Source organism: Passer domesticus, chromosome 12, assembly GCF_036417665.1.
Source record: "Passer domesticus isolate bPasDom1 chromosome 12, bPasDom1.hap1, whole genome shotgun sequence".
Taxonomy (NCBI): domain Eukaryota; kingdom Metazoa; phylum Chordata; class Aves; order Passeriformes; family Passeridae; genus Passer; species Passer domesticus.
This window is the reverse complement of record NC_087485.1, coordinates 3,277,998-3,299,707: the sequence shown is the minus strand read 5'-3', so window position 1 is coordinate 3,299,707 and position 21,710 is coordinate 3,277,998. Positions and strand designations below refer to the sequence as shown.

Sequence of the window (21,710 nt, the reverse complement as noted above, 5' to 3'; positions counted from 1 at the left end):
GGTTCCCTCAAACCTGAAGAGTTTAACAAAGAGAGGGTTCTCTTGCTCTATTCCTGCCAGCCAAGAATGGTTTGACTATGTTTATACAAGCAGCTAAATTTTGAAACCTGAATTCTAAGGCAGTTGAGAAAGATTAGAAAGTACAAGAGAATGGAGCCAAGCCCTGCTCACTGTTAAAATTAGGAGTGTCCTGAGTGTTCACTGTGTGGTGAAACTGTTGTGAAGGAGGATCACTGAGTGAAGGAGGGGGATGCTGAAATCCACAAACATGACTTATTGAGAAAGTTTGTTTTATTGGTTTATAAATCACACCTATCTCGTTATTAAAAAAGCTCTTTATCAACTTAAAACATTACCAGAGCCAACAAATAATATACATATTTAGAAACTCCTCACGTGATTCCCAATAACAGTCTGGCTCGTTCTCTCCTGTCTGAACACTTCCTTATTGCTCATTAAATTTTAGCAGCCAAAACATGCAAATCTAACATAACATACCTGCTGCACTGAGATCCTGATTTTTCAACATTAGTGCAAGGCTTTTCCACGTTCCAGCAAAGCAAAGATTCAGTGAGTTTTAGATTTAAACAGGAAAATACCAGGACGTTTTACATGAGATTTTTCGGAGGGTGCAAAAGACAGATATTATAGAAATAAAACTGTAGATTGCTGTTTTGATAATATATTTGACCCCAAATTTACCTTTATTCCAGGTACTTTGGTTCTGAACAATCTATAGCAGCATTTTGACAGAAAAGTGCAGCTCCTTTCAAAGACAGCTTATACAATTTATTACCAACAGAATAATGTCGGTTCAGGTATTTATTTTTTTTATTTACCCCTGGGCTGTACCTGATGAAGAGGATTTTACTCTCCGTTAACACACAACTCCAAGCAGGTGGAGTACACAGCCTTGTGAGCCATACCTGATAACCCAGGTAACACTGAGCACATTTGTCCCACAAGGTACATTCTGAGTGAAGCAAGACACTGCAGGTGAGCCCAGCTCCTCACAGCGAGCAGCACCCGCTGTGAGTGCTGAGGGTGTCCCCCTAGAGCTTGCTGTTCTGCTGGAACTGGGCCACCAAGGCCAGCACCTGCTCGGAGGCTCTGACCTGCTTGGAGGCCAGGTACAGGGCACTGTTGGAGGCTGTCTCCTCCAGGAAATACCTGTAGTTGACCATCATGCCACAGGAGGCCCCGATGCCCCGCGGGCTGGTGTCCCCCATCCAGTTGATCCTCCAGAGCACCGAGCCGTTCTGCAGGTGGAAATTGGCCACGGGGTTGAGGGCATAGCCCCGGTGCTTCTCCCCGTACAGGTACCAGGCACAGAGCCTCATCAGGGGGGAATGCAGCACCTCAGTCAGCTTCTCTGACCTCACCCACTCGTTGGTGTTCAAGAGTTTCTTTAGGGTGTTGCTGGTGGGGTCTCCTGTGAGCTCAGAGATTTCCTGCCATTCAGATTCTGTGAAAAGTTCATTCCTTCCCTGGTCTTTTGTCTGGGAGGAGAGGAGACCAACGAGCCATTTTGTGAATCCTGGGATAGGTGAAAGTGTGGAGAAAGTTTCTATCTGAGGAAGTTCTTTCTGCAGGCAAAAGGAGAGAAAAAATAAATCACGAGTTGGGTCATGATTGGCACAGGGAAGTTTGAGTCAAGGGGCAGCTGCTGGCCTTTGGTTTTTGGCAAGTGAAAACCAGGGAATCTGAGAAGCCACTGATACACATGGACACAAAAAAATGGCAAAAAATCCCCCTGGCAGTAACAGGTTAGTGATGAGAAGGCACTGGGAGCACGCAGAAAAATTTAACACTGACTGAATCCATTCCTCACACACCATCTCTATAAAAGCACTTTTGCAGTACTTAACACCACTGGGTTCTGCTGTTATCCTTTTACAGGCAGAAATAAACATAAAATCACAGGCCATAAAGAAGTGATTCTGAGGAGAGTATTTTTTTAATAGACATGCAAGTTTGGAAAACCATTTAAATACTATTTATTTTTCATCTATAACTTTTTTATATATCAAGGGCAGTTTATTATTTTAGTCTATTGTAAAATCAAGAGGTACTATTTTTAGATTTTTATGGAAAGAAGTATTTCCTGAAGTTTTGAATGAAGTTCTTTATAAAGGCCATGTGCCTTTAATGATATTCCCTAAACCAGCAAGAAATACAAAGTGTGTGAATATTTCTTTTACTGCAAATATAACACTTGTTTTAACCACATAAAACTTCTTCTCTACTCCTGCTAATTTCTGATTAAACCTTGCTAACTATGAAATCATGTAAAGCAAAACATACATAAGGAAAACGGTGTTAGCTTTGGGGCTCACCAGTGTGAAGAATAAAGTCACTGTCACTTGGAATGAACACGAAATGCATCAGGCAACCCTCCTGGAGGAGTGAGGAGCCCAGGAACAGAAGGAAAACAGAGCTGAACTGAAACCACCCCAGCGCTGGTTTAATTACTGTTCCAACAGAAGAAATGGTAAGAACCAAGACATTCATCAACATTACAGAAGCATCTTAATGTCAGCAGAAAATTGTCTTTAAATGACTACAAATGGCGCTTTTTCTACCTCGAGGATTACCGAGGTAACCATTAAAAAGCCATCAGGGCTCAGCTGGCGCTGCCAGGTTGTGAGAGCTGCAGCTCCTGGCTGCTGCTGAGCTGCACAGCTGCCACCTGCAGCCTGCTCCGGGAGGCTGCAGCCATCTCTGGATTCTCACAACCTCCTCCCTTGCCACTGCAGCTTCCCAAACACGGCCCTGCTGTCCTGTGCCGTCCAGCAGTGTGACACACAGCCAGCCCTGCGGCTTGGTGGCACGGCTGGGTCACCTGCCCTGAGATGAAGCTCTTTGTTATTTAGACATGTCAGCCTCAGAATTCTTCTGGGACCAGGCAGGAAAAGAAGAGCAGATCAAGTTACACCTTATCAAAGAAACACCTCAGTTCATCTCAGAGAACAGATAAAGAAAACCAAGCAAATTATTTCCTAAAACCACTCATTTCTATATCTTATTGAACAAAACAGCATTTTTGTCATCAGAGCTCCCAGGAGATCCTGACTGGGTCATGCTCACAACTGCTACAACTGCCACACTCAGATTGTGAAATTCAAGAAATAGAAGCTTTTTCCAGGTTTCCACTAAAAGACATGATGATAGTTTATTTTTAAGAGTAATTCCAAAGCTGATGTCCTTAACACCATCTGTGCAATCCAACCATCAGGTTTCCTTGCACGTGAATTTCATAAAATTAAAAAGTTCCTTTACAGCCATCTCTTACACTTCTGTTTTGCTCCTGAACAAGCTGACAGGGTTCTCACTCAGGAGCTTCCACAGGGTACCAATCCCAATTCCAATCCCACCTCCCAGCCTGCAGAGCCCAAGGACACCTGTGCACCACCCACCATGACAAAAGGGACAATGAATTATTTCCTCCCCTCTCCTGTGGTAATAACAACCTCTGCCAAGTTCCTAATGAAACAATTGACAGGGATTCCTGGGGACAGTGACTGCTCCTTGTTCATCACCCCTTTCAGGAGTGACCTGCTCACCAAGACAGCCCCAAACACTTCACAGGTTAGTAGCTCCTACTCTATTAAAAACACCAAATGGCAAATTGTGGGTTTTTTACTTCTCAGGACAGATAAGACATGGGGAAGTGACCCCATTTTGAAGTGACAGTACCAGCTACTACATATCTGATAAAAGCTTTATTCAGAAGCTTATCTGAGGCACCCATTTCTAATGGAAAAATAAATAAATGCACTGGAGTGGGCACATTTATGTTTTGCTAAATTGATGTGCTGGTTTCTAGGGCTATTGGTGGAAATCCATTAATGTTTACTTTCCTGTCAGAAACCCACACACCATTAAGAAACAGCTGCTAGTTTTGGTTCGGGGTAGATTTCTGTGTTTGATCGTTGTTTTTTGCTGTTGTTTTCCTTTTCCTTTCCTTGCAGAAGAGGACAGATTTCTCCCATTATCCCTATCTCATCTGAAACTGTCTTGCACTCTGAAAGCTGCAGTCCAAGGTCACATTTTTCATCAATGAAATCAAAGCCTGTTTTGGAAATTATGATCTCCCCAGGTCACCTAGATCAAATTAAGGTAGCAATTATCAACAGCCCAAGCAGAAAGCTAAAATCTGCCACCAATTGTTGAGCATTCTATTGAGTCACACAGCAGCTATCAGTTTTCTCCCTCAAATGCCACAGGCAATAAAATCCTAAGCAGTTTTCTCAAAGGCTTCAGCACAGTTATCTGTGTCTGTCATCTGCTGACTGAATTGCCATGATGTACCTTCTGCAGAGCCACAGACTGCTTAGAGTGGCTATAAACACATTGGGAATTAAATGTCTGGCTAATGAGAAATCCATCCACCTCCTCGTTCACCAGCACCTATCAGCTTGCTAGAAATGATCTGCCTGCACTCAATTTGGGGTTTGTTTGCTTTTTTGTAGTTGTCTGAAATAGTTTCAAAATCCAATTCATTTCTGGGAACAACACAAGCTTCAATTTCAGAAATACAAGAGATCATTTTTTGTTGCCTGCTCCCTGCTTTATATACATTAATATAAACAAGAGACTGCACAGAATGCCTACACAGCCTATTCCCAGATTTGTGCAGGGAGAACTGGGATCAAAGTGGTATCAGTGGCCTAATGAATTCATCCCAAAATAATCCCAACAGGATATGCTCAGAAACAACAGAAGCCTGTACACAAACCCCTTCTATATTATCTGTGCAGCAAACTTTTGTCAAGAAACTGCCAAAACCAGAATAATCTGCTCCTGAGAGCAGCACAGCTTCTCCCAGGATGCCCCTTGTAGGTGACACCAGGCCCAATTCTGATCTCCAGAATATCCCCCCTTTACCCAACTATACAGAACAATTCCTGGGGCAAATGCCAAACCTTCATGTCCAGGTAAAGGTTAAGGATTCCAATTGCAAACTGTGCACAGAGGGGAAACTGAGGACCCCACTGTGTGCCTCAACTTCATCCATCCTCCACCTGCTTAAATTAGTGAGACTCAAAAGCAGCAGCCATCAATTTGTACTCAGTGCCTCAAACTAACAGTGCTCAGACCTGGGACGTGAAATCCCCACCAGTTTTCCCAATAATCCTAGGAAAAACCCATTTTTAAGGAATGCCTTCAGGAGGGAATCAGTGCTTGGCATCCTTTGAAGGTGACAAGTGCTGCCCCACACATGCTCATGTTTAGCAGTGTCCAGTTCAGGCAAATTAGCAAGAAGATTTCTAAAAAAAATTAAATTCTATTTTAATTGTGCATTAATGAGACATTAAGGAGCATGGTATTAACTAGATTTACAGCCATCATTTTCTACTTTAGATCAAGGTTTCAGTAGAGTTTTTTGAAATCCTGACAGATGAAGGCTTTGATGCAGAGGGGTTCTCAGCACACCCTAACTTTGTACATGTCTTTTCCTGACCTAATATACATTCATGACAGGTCCAATTTGGAGTTTTCCTCATGAAGAATGACAGCTGGGATTTCAGTCTGGAGGTTACAGTGGCACTTACAAGTAGAAGTGTCAGAGCAGGTTACACTAAGGTAGAAGTCAGATAAAAGATTTTTACTGGAGGATAAAAGAAGTTTTAAGAGCTTGCAGCACCTTGGGACAGCACAACTCAAACAGAATTCTGCAGACCAGATACCCACAAAAGTTAGCTCAAATGGTAAGTTATAAAAGTGTCTCAATCATCAATTTAAATAAAATGAAAAACAAAATCTTCAACCCTTTCAAATGCATTTTATTACCAGTTAAATTAGAGAGAGTCTCAGCTTCTGTAACCTGGAACACTTGTAGATTTATCAGCACTTGAAAAAAAGGTTTGTTTATTGCAAAGGCATGCAAAGGTGATATAAAAAACCCTCTTCCTATCAGAGACCTCACCCATCTATTTTTTCAAAGGCTGCTGGACACTGGCTTAATGAGATGTAATTTTTGACCCAGGAGTTTTTTGCTGAGGCTGGATTGTTTCAGCTGCTGTCACCAAGTCCACTCAGCACTCCTGCACACCATTTGTCCCTCCTGAAGTGACTGTAATTCTGCTCCCAAGAATTATGTCCAGCCTGAATAGAGACAACCTTGGCAAGCCCTTTGCTGCACCTGAGCAGAGAGAAAGGGAGCACATGTGTGCAATTAATCCACAGAAAAAGGACTTCCAGAATTTTGGGAGCCAGGCAAAACAGGCTGCCAAGAGTATTTACTCATTGCATGCCCTGCCTTTGGCCTGAACAACCCTGACTTTGTGGAAATTCCACAGTGGAAGTATTTTGAAGCTGAAATGCAGAGGGTCTCTCTCCTCTGAGGGGTGAGGTCCCCTGAGATGGGAGACACAAGGTTTGCAGCGGAAGCTGAACGAGGAGGCCTTGTAGAAGAGCATGAAACCATTGTGGGAAGAACAGAAAAATGATTTAAATTCACTTCACAGATGCAAAATGTGCAGTAGGAAATGGTTCTTGCACCACTCAAGACAAACTCAAGGACAACATTTTGGAATGAAGGTGGAGAAAGCATGGAGGAGTGTGAAGAACAGGAGAAAGAAAAACGTGAACATCAAACAGTGAAGAAAAAACTATTGGAGAGCCACATCCCCAATGAATAAATATTCCTGGGTTATTCTTTCTATCTTCTTCAGCCCTAGGGTGGTTCCCTTCCAAACAGGAATGGTGTAGGGCAATGCAGAGGTTGTTGTACCTTTAACCTGTGCACACAGACCTCACACAAACACCTCAGTCCACGTCCAATTTGTCACACAACAATGTCCTACCAGCAGGTTTTTCACAACACCTTTCAGCAGTGTGGGAAATTTGAGTAGGGAGGAAGATCTCCACCTTTGGCATTGCATGGAAAGCACTCAAGTTTTCAATATTAAGAAGTTGTTAAAGACTGAGGGATTAATTTTATGATTAAAATGTATTTAAAGGCACCTCAGCAAGCGGTTTCCTTTGATGAACACTAAAGAGGGGCTGGGTTTCAAACACTGAAATACAAAAACTTTGGCTTAAGTAGAAATAAAAAACACACTCTTCTGTTGGACACACTGAATTTTAAAACCTGCATTAGGTTATCTAAGCCTGATGTGCCTGTTTGCCTTTGTAACTCACAACTCTGCTGGTGTTGCAAGCAATTAGTGATGGACAGATACAATGTCAATAGGGTTATTTTATGAGAGCAACTCAATTATCCAGAAATTATTTTTCAGATGTGAAAGCAGATAACTGCATGAATTTATTCCAATTTCCCCTCAGTCAAGATCAGACAGATGGCATGGCCTAATTATACCTGGACTACTGCACTTTCAACAATTAATCTAAAAACCATTCCAAAAGCAAGAAGCAACAAAATTCAGCCAAAATATCCATTAAAAATAAAAGAAAAGAAAAGAAAACCCAACCAAAACTACTTCAGGGCAGCCAGCTATGATTCAGCAATTAAATAATCTATCACTTTCTGGCAGTAGAAGTTTAGAGCATCCAATTTAAAGATATTTTTGTAAGTAGAACAGAAGTTCTAAATCACAGACAGTTTACATCATGACTAATCCAGATGTCAAACAATGAATATAAACACAAGTAGTGATCATTACTTTTAAGTGCTAGATTTGTCAGCAATTTAAGTAGTAAAGACTATTAAATAAAATAGTGTGCTCAGTGCAGGAACGTGACTGGCTCTCTCACACCACTCTGTACATGGATTTTCATTCCTTTCTCCAGTTGCTTGGAAGAAGGTTCTCCATGTACTAAAGCTATTAACAATAATCCCTTAGCCTGCAATGATATTATCTAAATTCACAGAACTGGCTGGCAGAGAGTGAAAGATTCTTTAAAGACATTTTCTGTACTATATTGCAAGACAGATCTGGGCAAAGAAATCTCTCTCCTGTTTATTTTCTCAATAGATGTATTCAGGGCACACATGCACACTGCATAAATAACCAGTGGCAATTCAGTATAACAAACAAAGCAATTAACTAATTAATGAACAGGAAGTATTTCTGTTCCTGGAGCAGCTGTAAGATTTTGGAAAAGGCAGAGTCAGGTACTTTGAAGAGAGAATATCTTGATCAGGCTCATAGCACTCAACTGAGAGGCAACTGAATTGTATCAGAGCAGAACCTGAATTGAATCAGAGCAAACAGAGCTCTGCCAAAGCCACCTCCAGCAGAAATGTTCTTACCTTACTCTAGGCAACCACACAAGGAATTCACACTGACCATGCCAGCTGTGGAACAGAATCCACATCTGGCAGACATCAGCCAAGAGCAGGAAATGCTCTTCCAGCTCTCCACATCTCCAAAAGCTGCCAGGGAAGAAGTTCCAAGGGAAGGAAGCCCTGAGAACTAAACCAAGCTGGGCAAACAGGCCCTGAGCCCCCCTGCACACCCACCTGCAGCTCCTTGACAACTCTTTTGATGAGGTGAGTCCCAAGTTCCACCCCCTGCAGGCCCTGCTGGGTCAAACTGATGGAGTAGAAAATGGCTGTTGTGATTTTGTCTGGATCTTCTGTCTCTAAAGGTGGCACTTCTTTCACTATGGTCTGGGAAAAGAAGGATTAAAAATAAAAAATGTTAATAATAGTTATCATCAGCATTATGGGGAGGTTTTTAACTTTTAAATGCATTAACACTTTTTCCACTGTTTTATTAATTAACAATAAAAATCTGATAAAAAAGTAGGAACAGCTTCTTATTAATTAGTAAGTGAAGAGAAAAACTGTAACATAGTTTAAAGTTTTCAGAAGTAATTGCAACCACTTTGAAATTTTGGTCTCATTTTCTCTATATATTTCTTATCTTTTCTTATTCTTCTTGCTCTTGAGCAAACCCTCAAAATTTCAATTTCCATAATACACAAGACAGACAAAATATCCCTGTAATTTTTACGAGCTAATTCTCTCATCTCTAAAAAGATAAAACAAAAGCAAACATTGCCAAATTATAGGGAACTGTGGATTTTTAAATAAGCACACTGCAATTTGAGCACTTTGCTGTGACCTAAATGCCTCAGTGGCTGTACCTGGATGTTGCTGGAGATGTCACTGGTCAGTGCCACGTGCAGGACAATCAGTGGCTCTCCTGGGATGGCACAGTGAGAGAAGAAGTAGCACCTTCTGTAGGCCCCAACTCGACGCTTCATATCAACCCAGTTTCTGACAGGGTGCACAGCTTCAGAACTCAAGGAGAGAATTTAAAAAGAAAATTACTATTATCATTAATTTATTATCATTATTATCATTGTTATTAAAATTGTTATTGTCATTATTACTTAAAATAGAGGTCAGCTGCCCTACAAGCCCAGTGCTCTTCCCGCTGATGTCAGTGACAAAAACTTTCCAATCAAAAAACAAGAATCAGGCTGTGAATAATGTAAAATTGTCAGCAAGCTGGGCCAAAGTGGATTGTAAAGGAATATTGCACACCCACTCACTGGTGTGTTTGCCAAATTATCTCAAATATTAATTAAATATTACTAATTATTTTTATTTGGAATATTCAGCTTGTACGAGTTCTCTTTGTCTCATCAACACTTAAGTAATGTACTTTCAGAACATCCCAGAGATTATTTTTCTTCAAGATTTTATACAGTAAGGCAGTCCACTACATAATGTAGTAATTTTCAACTTCACAACTTTGACTATTTGGTATAAATCCAGAAATCAATGCTGTAGGTTCAGAAATCAATGTTACAGATTCAGAAATCAATGCTGTAGGTTCAGAAATCAATGTTGCAGATTCAGAAATCAGTTACAGGTTCAGAAATCAATGCTGTAGGTTCAGAAATCAATGTTACAGATTCAGAAATCAATGTTACAGATTCAGAAATCAATGTTGTAGAGCACTCTGCATAAAAACCAAGGTGCTCTCTTCACATGTATTTTACAGGTGATCCTGTGCACCTCACCAGCTCCAGCCAAAACCACTGCAGCACCTCTGGGAATGTGGGAAGAGTAACTGAGAAAGTTGGAAGGAAAGACAACACTCTACCAGAGCAGTGTGGGAGCTACAGGATCAAATTATGGCACAAATGATCCCTTTACTCTTTACTTCAATCTGTTTTTAAATTGGGCTCTCAGCATGTTAATGCAAATATTTCATAATTATACTTTGCCTTCAGCTCCGAGAAGCAGAGTCTTGAAAACAGAAGTCCCAAACTCTCCATCAGGGACTCCTTGCAGCCTTTAGCACTTACTCACTGATTTTCTGGAGCACTTCACAAGGTGACTGCCACGTGACCCGCTCCAGGTTGAGGAATCCTGTGCAGAACCACTCTGAGAGCATGTTCTTGAGAACTCCATTCATTTCCTGTAACAGAACAAAGAAGGAATGAGCTGCTGAACAAGCAAGGCAGAACATGGAAATGTGAGTGAAGATAACCCTGATTGACTCCAACTACAACACTGGGAGCTTAAAGGAAACTTATAGATCTGTTTGAGGAGATTAACCACAAAATAGTCCAGGACTGAACCAGGAAAATCCTTGAAGGGATTGTCTGTAGTGCAAGCAGGGACAGGGAAGATCAGGAAAAACACTGTGGACAAAAAGCAGACAATGGGTAGAAGGTTTTGAGCAAATTTGACCATGGGCTGCAGTCTCACGGTGGCTCAGATTTCAGTACAGTGGAAATATGTTTCAATAGGATGCAGACAGAATTTTTCTTCTCTAAAAACATGAAAATATTTGAGCAAGAAAAATAAAACCCAGCAGCATAAGACAATAGAACTGGAAAATCAAACCAGCTTTGGAACAGTATGAGATGAAACCCAACTGCAATGTCAAACCCTTTCATTGTAACAGTGATTCACTGTAATAGTGATTTTTATATTCCCTACCAATTCCCTGCTGCCTGTATTATTAAAGATTTCCTGTCTAAATTTATTTGAATTTAACAAGTATTCTTGAACTCAGCACAGCATGAATATCCCTAAAAGAGATCCCAGAGCTTGTTCTGCTTTTTTCCATTTGCCTTGTACACAAGACACAATGTGATACCAACTTACCAACAGCCTGATAGAAACCTGGGCTTACCTGAAACTAACTTAATAACCATTTACTTCAAAACAAAAACTCCTCATCTTCCATTCAAACTTTATTAAATGGCTACTGCTGCACAAAGAAGAGATAAAAATTAAGCTCCAATGTACTTTAGCATGCTACATTAAAGAAAAACAACTGGAAAAATATATACATCTAATCAGAAAACCTAAAACATTTTCCCTAAGCTCAGATGTAGTCTCAGGACTGTCCTAAAAAGTAAAAATATTTCCTATTGTAACCTAATCAAGTTAGGTTATAGAGCCACTTGTCAAAAAACAAACATCAAAGCTGGTTTCTGCTGGCCAAAGTAACTGCTGCAAGTTTTCCAAGACTGAATAAAAGGACAGGTTTATTCCTTAACATACTAGAAAAAAGATTTTCAAACCCAGAAGAAACAGCCATTCATCTGCACTGAACAATTCTGTTCTCCATGATAACTTATTTTCAATACCTTTTTTCTAAACAAATATATGCTGATTGGTTTGTTTATTCTGACTTTAAGGTACCTCCCCTGTGAATCCTTCTTTCTGCACAGCTCTGAAGTTTTTTGACAATAACCATAAATCACTCTGGTCAAATACCCCACGGTGTAGTGGAAGTCTCCAGGCACTCCAGGATTGTTTGGTTTGTTTTCTTTTGTAGGGCCACACTGTAAACCAGAAAAACAAGCTGGAGTTGTGAGATGTGGGGGCAAAGGAACAGATTCTTCAGGCTCTCTTGCCATGCACGTGCTTTTTGAGCAGCAGTTCAGCTGCAGTGCAGCAGGCAGAGGGAAAGGATGGCAGCACTCCCGCTGGCAGCATTCCCACATTCTGCTCTGCATCTCCTGCAGTCACGAGCTCAGGAGGAGCTCAGGACATGCATGGAGAATGGGACAGTGGGAAGCACTGAAGCCATGAGTTCTGCTCCTCTGAAGGCTTAGCAAGGGACACCAATGGCTGTTTTCATTAACTGCAGGGTGCAGCTGGACAAAAGCAATGCAGCTGTAAGCAAAGCAGAAGCACATGTGCTTTCAGTTATGATAAATATTGTTTATGGGGAATTACAAGTCAAACAACCTGTCAGCTGTGAATAATAAAGTTTTATAAAACAGGGCACTGTGCAGGAGCTTGAATGGCTCCAGGTGGAAGGGACCTGCCACCATCACTGAGTCCAGCCCCAGCTGGGCCTGGAGAACAGGACACAGGGAGTGGCTTCAGACTGCAAGAGAGCAGGTTTAGATGGGACATTAGGAATAAACTGCTCCCTGAGAGGGTGGGGAGGCCCTGGCACAGGGAACGCCCCATCCCTGGGATGTCCCAAGGTAGGACATTGGGGATTGGAGCACCCTGGGACAGTGGCAGGGCAGGGGTGGCACTGGATGGGCTTTAAGGTCCTTCCCAACCCAAACCCTTCCAGGATTCCATGATTCTGGGCTGACAAAACTTTTTAGTGCAGAAAGACATCAAAGCTTTCCCTATCCAAAACTGTGTTTAACTCAAGTCATCTAAACAAGATTCTTACTTATGTTTAATATCTCAATGTACAGGACATTTCCTAAAATGTCCTGTCCCAACAAGGCCAGGCTCAAGTCTGGGTCTCTTATTTTACAGATTTAGTGGCAGCTTCTCTTATTTTATAAATTTAGTGGTATGTAAATTCTTATTTTCATTTCAGATGCCTTTTTAGTCATAAAAATTACATCTGCAACACTTCATTAAAAAGAAAAGCAAACACATTCATTATTCAGCATCCCAGTGTTAAATCTGAGCAATAAGACACACTCAGATTAGTATTTCAAATTACCAGCTATACTTCAATTTCTGCTAGCCAAGTTTAATAAATTGTGGTTATTTTTTTCTCGTTCCGTGTTCTTGCTACGAGACAGCAAATTACAGCCTTTTTAATCTTCACATCAAGTACCTATTTCTTGGGCAACAAATGGGAAAACTCTTATAAAAACCTCCAATTAATTATTTTTTATTAAGAAGAAATACTTCTCTGATGAGGAAACTATTTCATTTTCCCTCTCAAACTACCAAATAAAATACCCTTCACAAGAATTGAGTTTTCCCCTGTTTTTGGAATGTTTGAAGTTTTCAACTTGATTTATTTAATTTGGGACTTGGAAATACTTGGCAGTATCAGAGTAGATCTGCAGGTGGCTGTGCTGGGTGGGTTGATCTGGTTTGTTTTGGGTGGGGTTTCAGGGATTTTTATTCTGTTGGTTTTTTGTTGTTTTTTTTTTTTTATTTTTTTTTTATTTTTCCCCCCCAAATTACCTTCAGAATCTACACAGAGAATATCCCTGGTGAGATGCTCGAAGAATATTCCCACCAGCAAAACAGGATTCAGTAGTGACACCAATTAAAGGGGACTGGTTTCAGCTTTTTTATTGCTAATAGTAATTACTGCAGTGATAATGGCAGTGCTGAAAACTGCACTGGCTCTCGTGGCTTTTATTACTGGACATCTTAAAATTAAAATCATTATTTCTTTCCCCCTCCCATTTCTGCTCATTTGGACAATGAGTAAATTGTGCTCAAGCACTTTCAAGTGACTTAATCACTTAAATATGATTTAAATATGATATTTCACTGCAATCTGTTGAACAAACACAACATAGAAATCATTCATCACCTAATATCGGAGCAGTCTGAGCTGCTTTTATGCTGATAATGCTGAGAAAATAGAAAAATATTTCATATTTACAACACAGCAATGGGCAATCCTGGTTTTAATAAGCCTTTCCAATTACAAAGTAAAAAACTAAGGACTGACTAAGAAATATTTTAGACAGTTTGAGCAAAACCAAAATCCCAGGAGGCCACATAATGCATTCAGTAATTCTCCACCAGCATCACGGAGATCCGTTTAATTTTATTCCCACACTTCCTTGTCAGTGCAGACACAAATATACAGAGGTTATAAAACTCTTGTTGCACATTTGTCTTTATGTTAGAATTGAAATCAACTCTGCACTAATGAAATGGCTACACAGGACTTTTGATAGGCAAACACTAAACACTTTTTGATGGAGACATTTTTAACAATGATGGTTTTTTGTTGTTTTTTTTTCCAGTAGATCAACACAAGAGCAAGATTACAAACACAGTCCAACCACTGCTTAATTATGGAAGGAGGTTTATAGATAAATCAATTTGACAAAATTGCTCTCTTTTTCATTATCTTTTGTCAGCAAATTGAACTTTTCACTGACTTTTTCTAAATCCTATGGAAAGAAGAAGAATATTTTAAAAGCAATCGTTGAATGATTTTCTACCTGAGATCATAATGTTGTAAATTTTTCAGTAGAGTCATATTTCAAGGGCTGAAATAAGTAAAGTGAAGTAAGCAAGCAAAAAGTAACAAATCTCAAGAGGAAAACGCTGATGCAGGAAAAGTAAAATGTTGCAGGTGAGAGGGTTCTGAACAGCAAGAGGAAGAACTGCACCCACGAAACAGATCTGCAGCAAATTTCACTCTGTGCATTGCAAGAGCTCATCAGAAATTCAACTGTTTATAAAGACAGTGGAAAATCAATGTCCTGTGGTGAAAAGAAGGAACAGAACACATGAAAAGAACATAAGAGAGAGAGGACAAAAATTGAAACAGCACCATGAAAAATAATCAAGCCTAGCTCTACTGCAAATTGACTTTTAAAACAATGTTTTGTGTGCCAGCACTTCCCAGTGCCGCTGTATTTCTTCATAGCTGGGGCCACTTCCTTCCTGAGCGTCAGCACAGGCAGCTGCCACTGCTGCCATGGCCTGGGCACAGGCTCACTTGTGTCCCTCCAGAGAGCCTGGAATCATTTCTGTTGGAAAAGTCCATCGAGTCCAGCCTTTAGCATCACCACCCTGCCACTAAGTGCCATAAGCAGTGGTGTGTGGAACATCTCCAGGGATGGGGACTGCACCACCTCTCTGGGTCTGTTCCAATGTTTAATCACCCTTTAGAGAATAAATTCTTATTTATGTCCACCCTGCCCCTCCCCTGGCCCAGCCTGAGGCCGTTCCCTCTCCTCCTGTCCCTGTGCCCTGGGAGAAGATCCCCAGCTGTCCCCTCCTGGCAGGAGTTGTGCAGAGCCACAGGGACCCCCTGAGCCTCCTTTGCTCCAGGCTGAGCCCCTTCCCAGCTCCCTCAGCTGCTCTTCACTGGACTTGGCCTCTAGACCCTTCTCCTCCCCTGAACCCACCCAGCACTGCCATGTCCCCTGAACCCACCCAGCACTGCCATGTGCTCTGAACCCACCCCAGCACTGCCATGTCCTCTGAACCCACCCAGCACTGCCATGTCCTCCTCTGAACCCACCCCAGCACTGCCATGTCCTCTGAACCCACCCAGCACTGCCATGTCCTCCTCTGAACCCACCCAGCACTGCCATGTCCTCTGAACCCACCCCAGCACTGCCATGTCCTCTGAACCCACCCAGCACTGCCATGTCCTCCTCTGAACCCACCCCAGCACTGCCATGTCCCCTGAACCCACCCCAGCACTGCCATGTCCTTCTCTGAACCCACCCAGCACTGCCATGTCCCCTGAACCCACCCAGCACTGCCATGTCCCCCCTGCACTGAGGCACCACGAAGCCCCCAGCAGTGACCTGGCTTCCCGGGGCTGCCTCCCAGCCTAACGCGGCCCCACGAGCACGAGGCCCCAAACCGCATCCCCCAAACTCCCTCGGAGCCGGCCAGGCCAGCCCTCACCTTGACGTGCGGCCCATCCACCGCCTTGCTCGCCAGCCCCTCCACCAGGTCGGCCCGGAGCTCCACGAGGAAGCGCAGCCCGCCCTCCAGGCGGCCCAGCTGCTGGAAGAGCCCTCGGTACTGGGGGTTCAGGTAGTAGCGGAGCCGGTCCTCGGCCTGCAGCAGCGCCCCGGGCTCCCTGCCTTGCTCGCGGGCCTGCAGCACCTTGGCGGCGGCCTCGGCCACCCGCCCGTGCTCCACGCCGAAGTCGCGGGCCAGGAGGGTGAGGAGCTCGGCGCGGGGCGGCCCGGGCTGCAGCCCGCGGTAGAACTGCACGAACTCCGCGCCGCGCAGCTCGGGGGGCGGCGGCGCCTTCTCCTTGGTCTCGTAGGGCGGCAGCGGCGGCACGGAGCGGCGCAGCAGCTCCTCCATGCCCGGCGGAGCGCCCGACGAGAGGCGGCGCGGGCCGCGCGCGGCCCGGAGCAGCGGGCACAGCCGCCTCATCCCGCACACCGCCGCAGGCCGCGGCGCCGCCCGCCGCGCCGCTCCGCGCGCGCTGATTGGCTCGGACGGCGGAGTGACAGCGCGCCCGGCCAATGGGGAGTGAGGAGAGCGTGGCGGGGCTGGGGGTGTGTGAGGGGTGTGTCGGCCGCCATGTTGAGTGTGGCGGTCAGAGGTCACGGGCTGTACCCTCACGGCACCGCCCTGCCCTCGCAGCTCACCGCGCTGCACTTTGGAACCGTAGAGTCGTATCGACACAGTGCCAGGCTGCGCCAGGGGAGGGCCAGGTTGGACGTGAGCGGGGATTTCCTCACAGAAAGGGTGGTTGGACTTTGGGCGGTGGAGTCACCTCCCTGCAGGTGGCACTTGGTGCCGCGCTCTGATGGAGAAGTTCGGTCTGAAGTTGGACTTGATGATCTCAGAGGGCCTCTCCAACCGAATTGATTCAGTGATTCTGTGAATCATCAGGATTGGAAGAGACCTTTGGGATCATCCAGTCCAAGTTAGCAGCGTTACCCCTGAACCACAGCAAGGAATGCCAGATGTGGGCACAGAAACACCTCCAGGGGTGGTGACCCCACACATCCTTGGGCAGCCTTGACAGTACAGGGATAAAATGTTTCTGTCTGTGTCAGATTCCCAGGGCAGTGTCTTTGGAGACAGGAGTAGGTAAGAGCTTCCACCAAAAATCATGATGATATTTCCATATGCAAATATAGATTTTTTTTTTTAATAGCACTTCTGCAGTTTCAAATAGGGATGCATTAGACAAGTACAGCTTTTTCTACTTGAAAACTAAAATAAAAACATTTTTAGCCATGCTTTATAAAAAGGAGTGGACAGAGTTTATTTATTTTTTTAAGCTAGAAAATGAACTTTCCTTCTATATATTTAATAATGATCTTAAATCTGCTGTGCTTGTTCAGTGTATGATTCTGTAATACACTTAATCACAATCTGATGCAGATTTGTTTGACATAAGCCCTAAATCTGTGCTAAAATTAGTCTAGTTAGTCTTTTTTATTCAATGTAAGCCTCACGGACCAGCTCAGTTTCTGAGTCTGAAATTTCAGGAAGCCTGAGATAGAGATGTTAGCACAGGGGAAGAGTGGTGATGAAAGATGAACGCTCCAGCCTGCCAGAAAATGGTCAGCATTTCTCAGGATCAATTCCTTTTAAAACTCCTGTATAGAAATGCTTCTGTTCTTTCCATTCTGACAGCACTCTGAGATTGGCCTTGGGTAGGATTCCTGCAAGAACAGAGCTCTCTTGCATGACCCGGGGCCATGAAAACCAGCTGCCAGCGCTGTTCATCCCCAGAACCCTCTGTGGTGCAGCTTGTAAGGCTTTGTCAAGCAAGACATTTCTTTTGAAACCTTCTGCTATTTCTTTTTTACTTTTTTTTTTTCTTTTTTCCCCCAGGGAAAACTTACTATCTGCTTCAGCTGCTGCTTGGAAAATGAAAACACATCTCTGGCTGTCGGGACCTGAGGGCACCACGAGATGTCAGTGGCCCTGCCCAGCCTCACCTGGGACCTTCTCCATGGTTCAGGAGCCCCATTCCACCTCAGCCTGGGGCTCTCAGACCCCTGCCCAGGCTGCAGGGGCCCCTCATCCCAAACTCCTGCCCTTCTCCCCCGGATCTGCCTTGCCACCATGGACCTTTATCCTTGAAAACGTTTATTTCTGAAAACTGGATGTTATTATTAGAAAAGTGGAGATTGAAAGAGCCTAATTGCACTTCAGTAATTGTAAATTCTGTCTCTGAGCAAAAAGACAAGCTAATAAAAGATGGAAAGTCAATTTGAGCCTACTCAATCTAATCCTTTTTTTTCATTTTTTTTTTGTCTTTAATCTGTTCGAATGTTAGGTAAAAAAATGAAATACATGCCCTGAATTCTGTGCTCAATAATGCCACCATAGCAAAGACAAACTGATTCATGATGGAAATGAAGGCAGTCCCGTGGCTTGGGGTTTGTTTTGTTTCTTTTCTGCATTTGCTCTTGCATGCAGAGTGCCACAAAAATGTATTTAGGACAGGACTCTGAGCTGAGAAACTGACTGTGCTATTATTCAAGAGAATAGGAGAGCCTCAGTTCACTTCAAAAGGAGCAAGATGGAGCCAATGATTTCCAATAAATCTGTGTTTGTGCCTGCAAAGTGTTCATGCAAGGGAGATTTGTCAGGAAACAAAATCTGACAAAACCCTACCTATGCTGAAGGTGCCTTATTCCTGTAATAACAGAGTTTACACAAAATTTTCTCTTTTTGAGTTCTCAAACTAAAGTTTTTTTTTAAATATCTACTAGAAAATATTAAAATTATCTATGTGATCATCTGAAAACCAGCCCTTTTCAGGCTGATAAGAGGAAATAAAAGGTTTCTTGTTCTGTTTTCACCACAGGGCTTGCAGAGTGGGAAGCTGAGCTGCAAGCTCTGAACACATTTTGTAATAGCTCGGAACAGAGTTTGTAAAATTACTTTAAATGAGCGAGTATCCCATTTTGAAGAGTTCATAAAACTCATAAGATACTGGAAAAAGCAAACTTGCTGTAGTTACTGGGTAAAAAGCAGGATCTTTTCAGCTTTTTGCTCTGCTCCTCAATTATTCAGCCCCTCCAAACAGGCATTTCTGAGGGTGCTTTTGTTCCAGCTCCCCAAGCTGGTGTTTAAAATGAGACAGCAACATTCCACTGTCAGAGCTGTAGGCAGTGTTCAGCTTTAATCTTAATTTTAGATAAATACAGCATTGTTTTATAGAATTACCTGGCTTTAGGCACAGGAGGCTTGAAATGAGAGCAGGATCAGCTCTGTGCTCACAACCGCAGTTTTCTTTAGTTCTACCTGGGTTCAGGATTTCATTCCTGAGTTTTTCTTGTTTAATTTGCCTGCACTGAGCTGTTCTCCAGGTAATGGCACCAAGTGCTGAACAGCAGAGGTGTCTGCCCCTGAAATCAGATCATGGCAATATTTGTTTCAAGTGATTAACCTCTTTCTATCCAGCAGTTCTCTAAAATAATTATGAACCTGTGCGTTTTTATTTAGGGTGCTGTAGAATCAGAACTTTTTTCATAAAACTCTGGTTTCTATGCCTTTTTGTCTACCAAATTTAGGAATATTTATAACTGACAGTGGACCATTTCTAACATTTTATCAATTTTTTTTTAAGGAAAACCAAAGATCTTGGAGATTTTAAGAAATGTCCCTAATATCTCAAGGCATAGTTAAACTCTTTGTAAGACTTTTTTATTTTCAGCCATGGGTCCTAAATACAATGTTGAAAGATGCCAATATTCATATGAACATTGAATTTATTTGCTTTATTGTCTGATACTCAATTTTGCCATTGGAGGGTTGATAGTAAATAAAAGTGAAATGTGGTACATGAATTTACAAGTCAGAGCACATCCCCCTTGGTACCACAGAATCCTTGTAATTAGCACAGAGATTGCTCCCACAGAGGCTTCCAGCCACTCTTCCTCCCCTCTTTATGTTGGTGTCATGAAAAAGAGCAAAAACCCCCTAATTTATCTTTTAGTATGAAAAATAAAAGGTAAATGTTAGCCAGAGCTGTTTCCCCACCACCTCTTTACAAATATCCCCTTCCTTTTTTCCTTATTTTGTACTTTCCTCACTGGAAAAGTCTTCATTAGTGATTCAATTCCTAGATATATCTTCTATTAGCATTTACCAGCTCATTCAGCTCCTTGATATTAATTCTTGTTCAGGCTTAGATGGCACATTAGAGGAAAATGAGGCTAAAGATTTAAGCAGATACTTTTAATTATGTCTGGCTCTAATAGAAGATGGACAGAATCTTACAGGGCAGAATATTAAGCTACTTTCTCCTGAAACTTTTATGCTTATAGCACAACCCATTCAGTATAGTAGCAAATTCTTCCTTATAACAGTTTTTTCAAACTGATGTTTGTAGTTTTTCTCCTTCGTTACTGAGACAGATTTATTTTGTGTGTGTGTGTGTGTGTGTGTGTGTGTGTGTGTGTGTGTGTGTGTGTGTGTGTGTGAATTTGGACATCTAAGTATTAAATGAAATTCCTTTCCAGCCTGCAGAAAAAAGAAGAGGAAGGCTGGGTGTAAGAGTGAAAAGCTGTCTCCCTGTTCTCCAGCTTGCAGTAAAAATTAGATTTTTAAACACCCTGGAACAGAGAGCAAGGAGGAAGAGGAAGCTGCAAGACTCAAATATGGAGGGAATCTCACTGAAACTGATGAGAAATTCAACCAAACATTTGTGATTCTTTAGGAAAGGACATAACTGTTCATCTGCTGTGGGGCTGAACTCCCTGGGGCTGTGCCTCAGGCTGTGAACAGAACAGAGCCCCAGGGAACTTTCATTTTTCACTGCTCTCTTCTTTACCTTCTCCATCACAAAGGAGTGGAAGAATAGCTCGTTACAGAGCTGGGCCGTGCACAGGGAAATGACTGACCTGCAGCACTGACAATCCAGGTGTTTTATTGGAGTCGGTGCCTGGTTTTTGTAGGAAAATGTTGTTCTGTGGAACACCTGGGCAGTGTTGGATTGTCCCTGTGAGACCTTGGCACTGCCCTGGCTAACCAACCTCTCTGTGCTTTTTGCTAGCATCTCTATCTCTAGATGTAGAGCTAGAGATGTCTGCTGTACTATCTGATGTTTCTGTCTCTAAGCTTCTAGAAATTTCTAAACCAGAAACTAAGCTGGCCCATAAGGCTTTCATTGAATGGGAAAACTTACTAGACTAATTTTAGCACAATTTTAGGGCTTATGTCAAACAAATCTGCATCAGATTATGAAGTTTACTACAGAATTTTTGCAGCCCACTTCGAATCAACTCCAGGCATGGACTGAGTTAAAGGAGGAGGAGTTCAGCTTTCAGTTTGCTTATTTACTGGGTAAATGTTTCTTTTACAGTCCGTGTTTAAGCCTACAGGGATGAGTATATGTTGCCTGTTATAATCCTATGCAAATTTATTTAGTCTCCTGTATGCTAAAAGCGTTCATTAGTTTTAATAAACACAAAGATTGGGAAATCGAGAGCTGTAATAATTGCTTTACACAGCATGCAACTTAATAATCAGGAAACAAACTCTGTAAAACCTCTTGTGTTTATACTGCTGGCAGTGAAAGTACTGTTTTTACATTGTTGTCTTCAACAGACCTGATTTTTAGTGTTGCTGGAGTTTCCTTGAGGCAATTAGTTTGGAAAATTATCTCTTGGAATCGTTGTGGTGCCTGGACTCAGTTTAATTGCAGAATGCTGACTTGCTTTGTGACATGGTGTTATTTCATAAAGTTACCAGCAGCCTTAACAGATGTGTAATGCTGCAGCTGAGGCACTGAAGTGTTTACAGTGTTCAGTTTGTGTGTAAATCCAGGAATGCAGAAATTGCAAGGATGTCAGAATTTATGATAGCAGCCTATTAATCTGTCAGCAGCTCTAAAGGCCTCTAAAAGCTCAATTACCACTAAGGT

General features: G+C 42.6%; 1 protein-coding gene and 2 long non-coding RNA genes across 3 annotated transcripts; 1 reads left to right on the top strand and 2 right to left on the bottom strand.

The window, feature by feature from the left end:
• Positions 1–273: 273 nt before the first annotated feature.
• MLYCD (malonyl-CoA decarboxylase) lies at positions 274–16,287 on the bottom strand. Its single transcript, XM_064386367.1, has 5 exons — positions 15,764–16,287; positions 10,231–10,343; positions 9,058–9,214; positions 8,429–8,578; positions 274–1,586 (listed from the first exon to the last, which is right to left on the bottom strand). The coding sequence occupies exons 1-5, from the start codon at positions 16,244–16,246 to the stop codon at positions 1,053–1,055; spliced, it is 1,437 nt and encodes a 478-aa protein (XP_064242437.1). The 5' UTR covers positions 16,247–16,287; the 3' UTR covers positions 274–1,052.
• On the top strand, positions 16,197–18,051 carry LOC135279205 (uncharacterized). Its single transcript, XR_010346493.1, has 2 exons — positions 16,197–16,912; positions 17,666–18,051. It is a non-coding gene; the product is annotated as an uncharacterized LOC135279205 (long non-coding RNA).
• Positions 18,052–18,946: 895 nt separating this feature from the next.
• Positions 18,947–21,490, bottom strand: LOC135279207 (uncharacterized). Its single transcript, XR_010346498.1, has 2 exons — positions 21,397–21,490; positions 18,947–19,191 (listed from the first exon to the last, which is right to left on the bottom strand). It is a non-coding gene; the product is annotated as an uncharacterized LOC135279207 (long non-coding RNA).
• Positions 21,491–21,710: the final 220 nt, after the last annotated feature.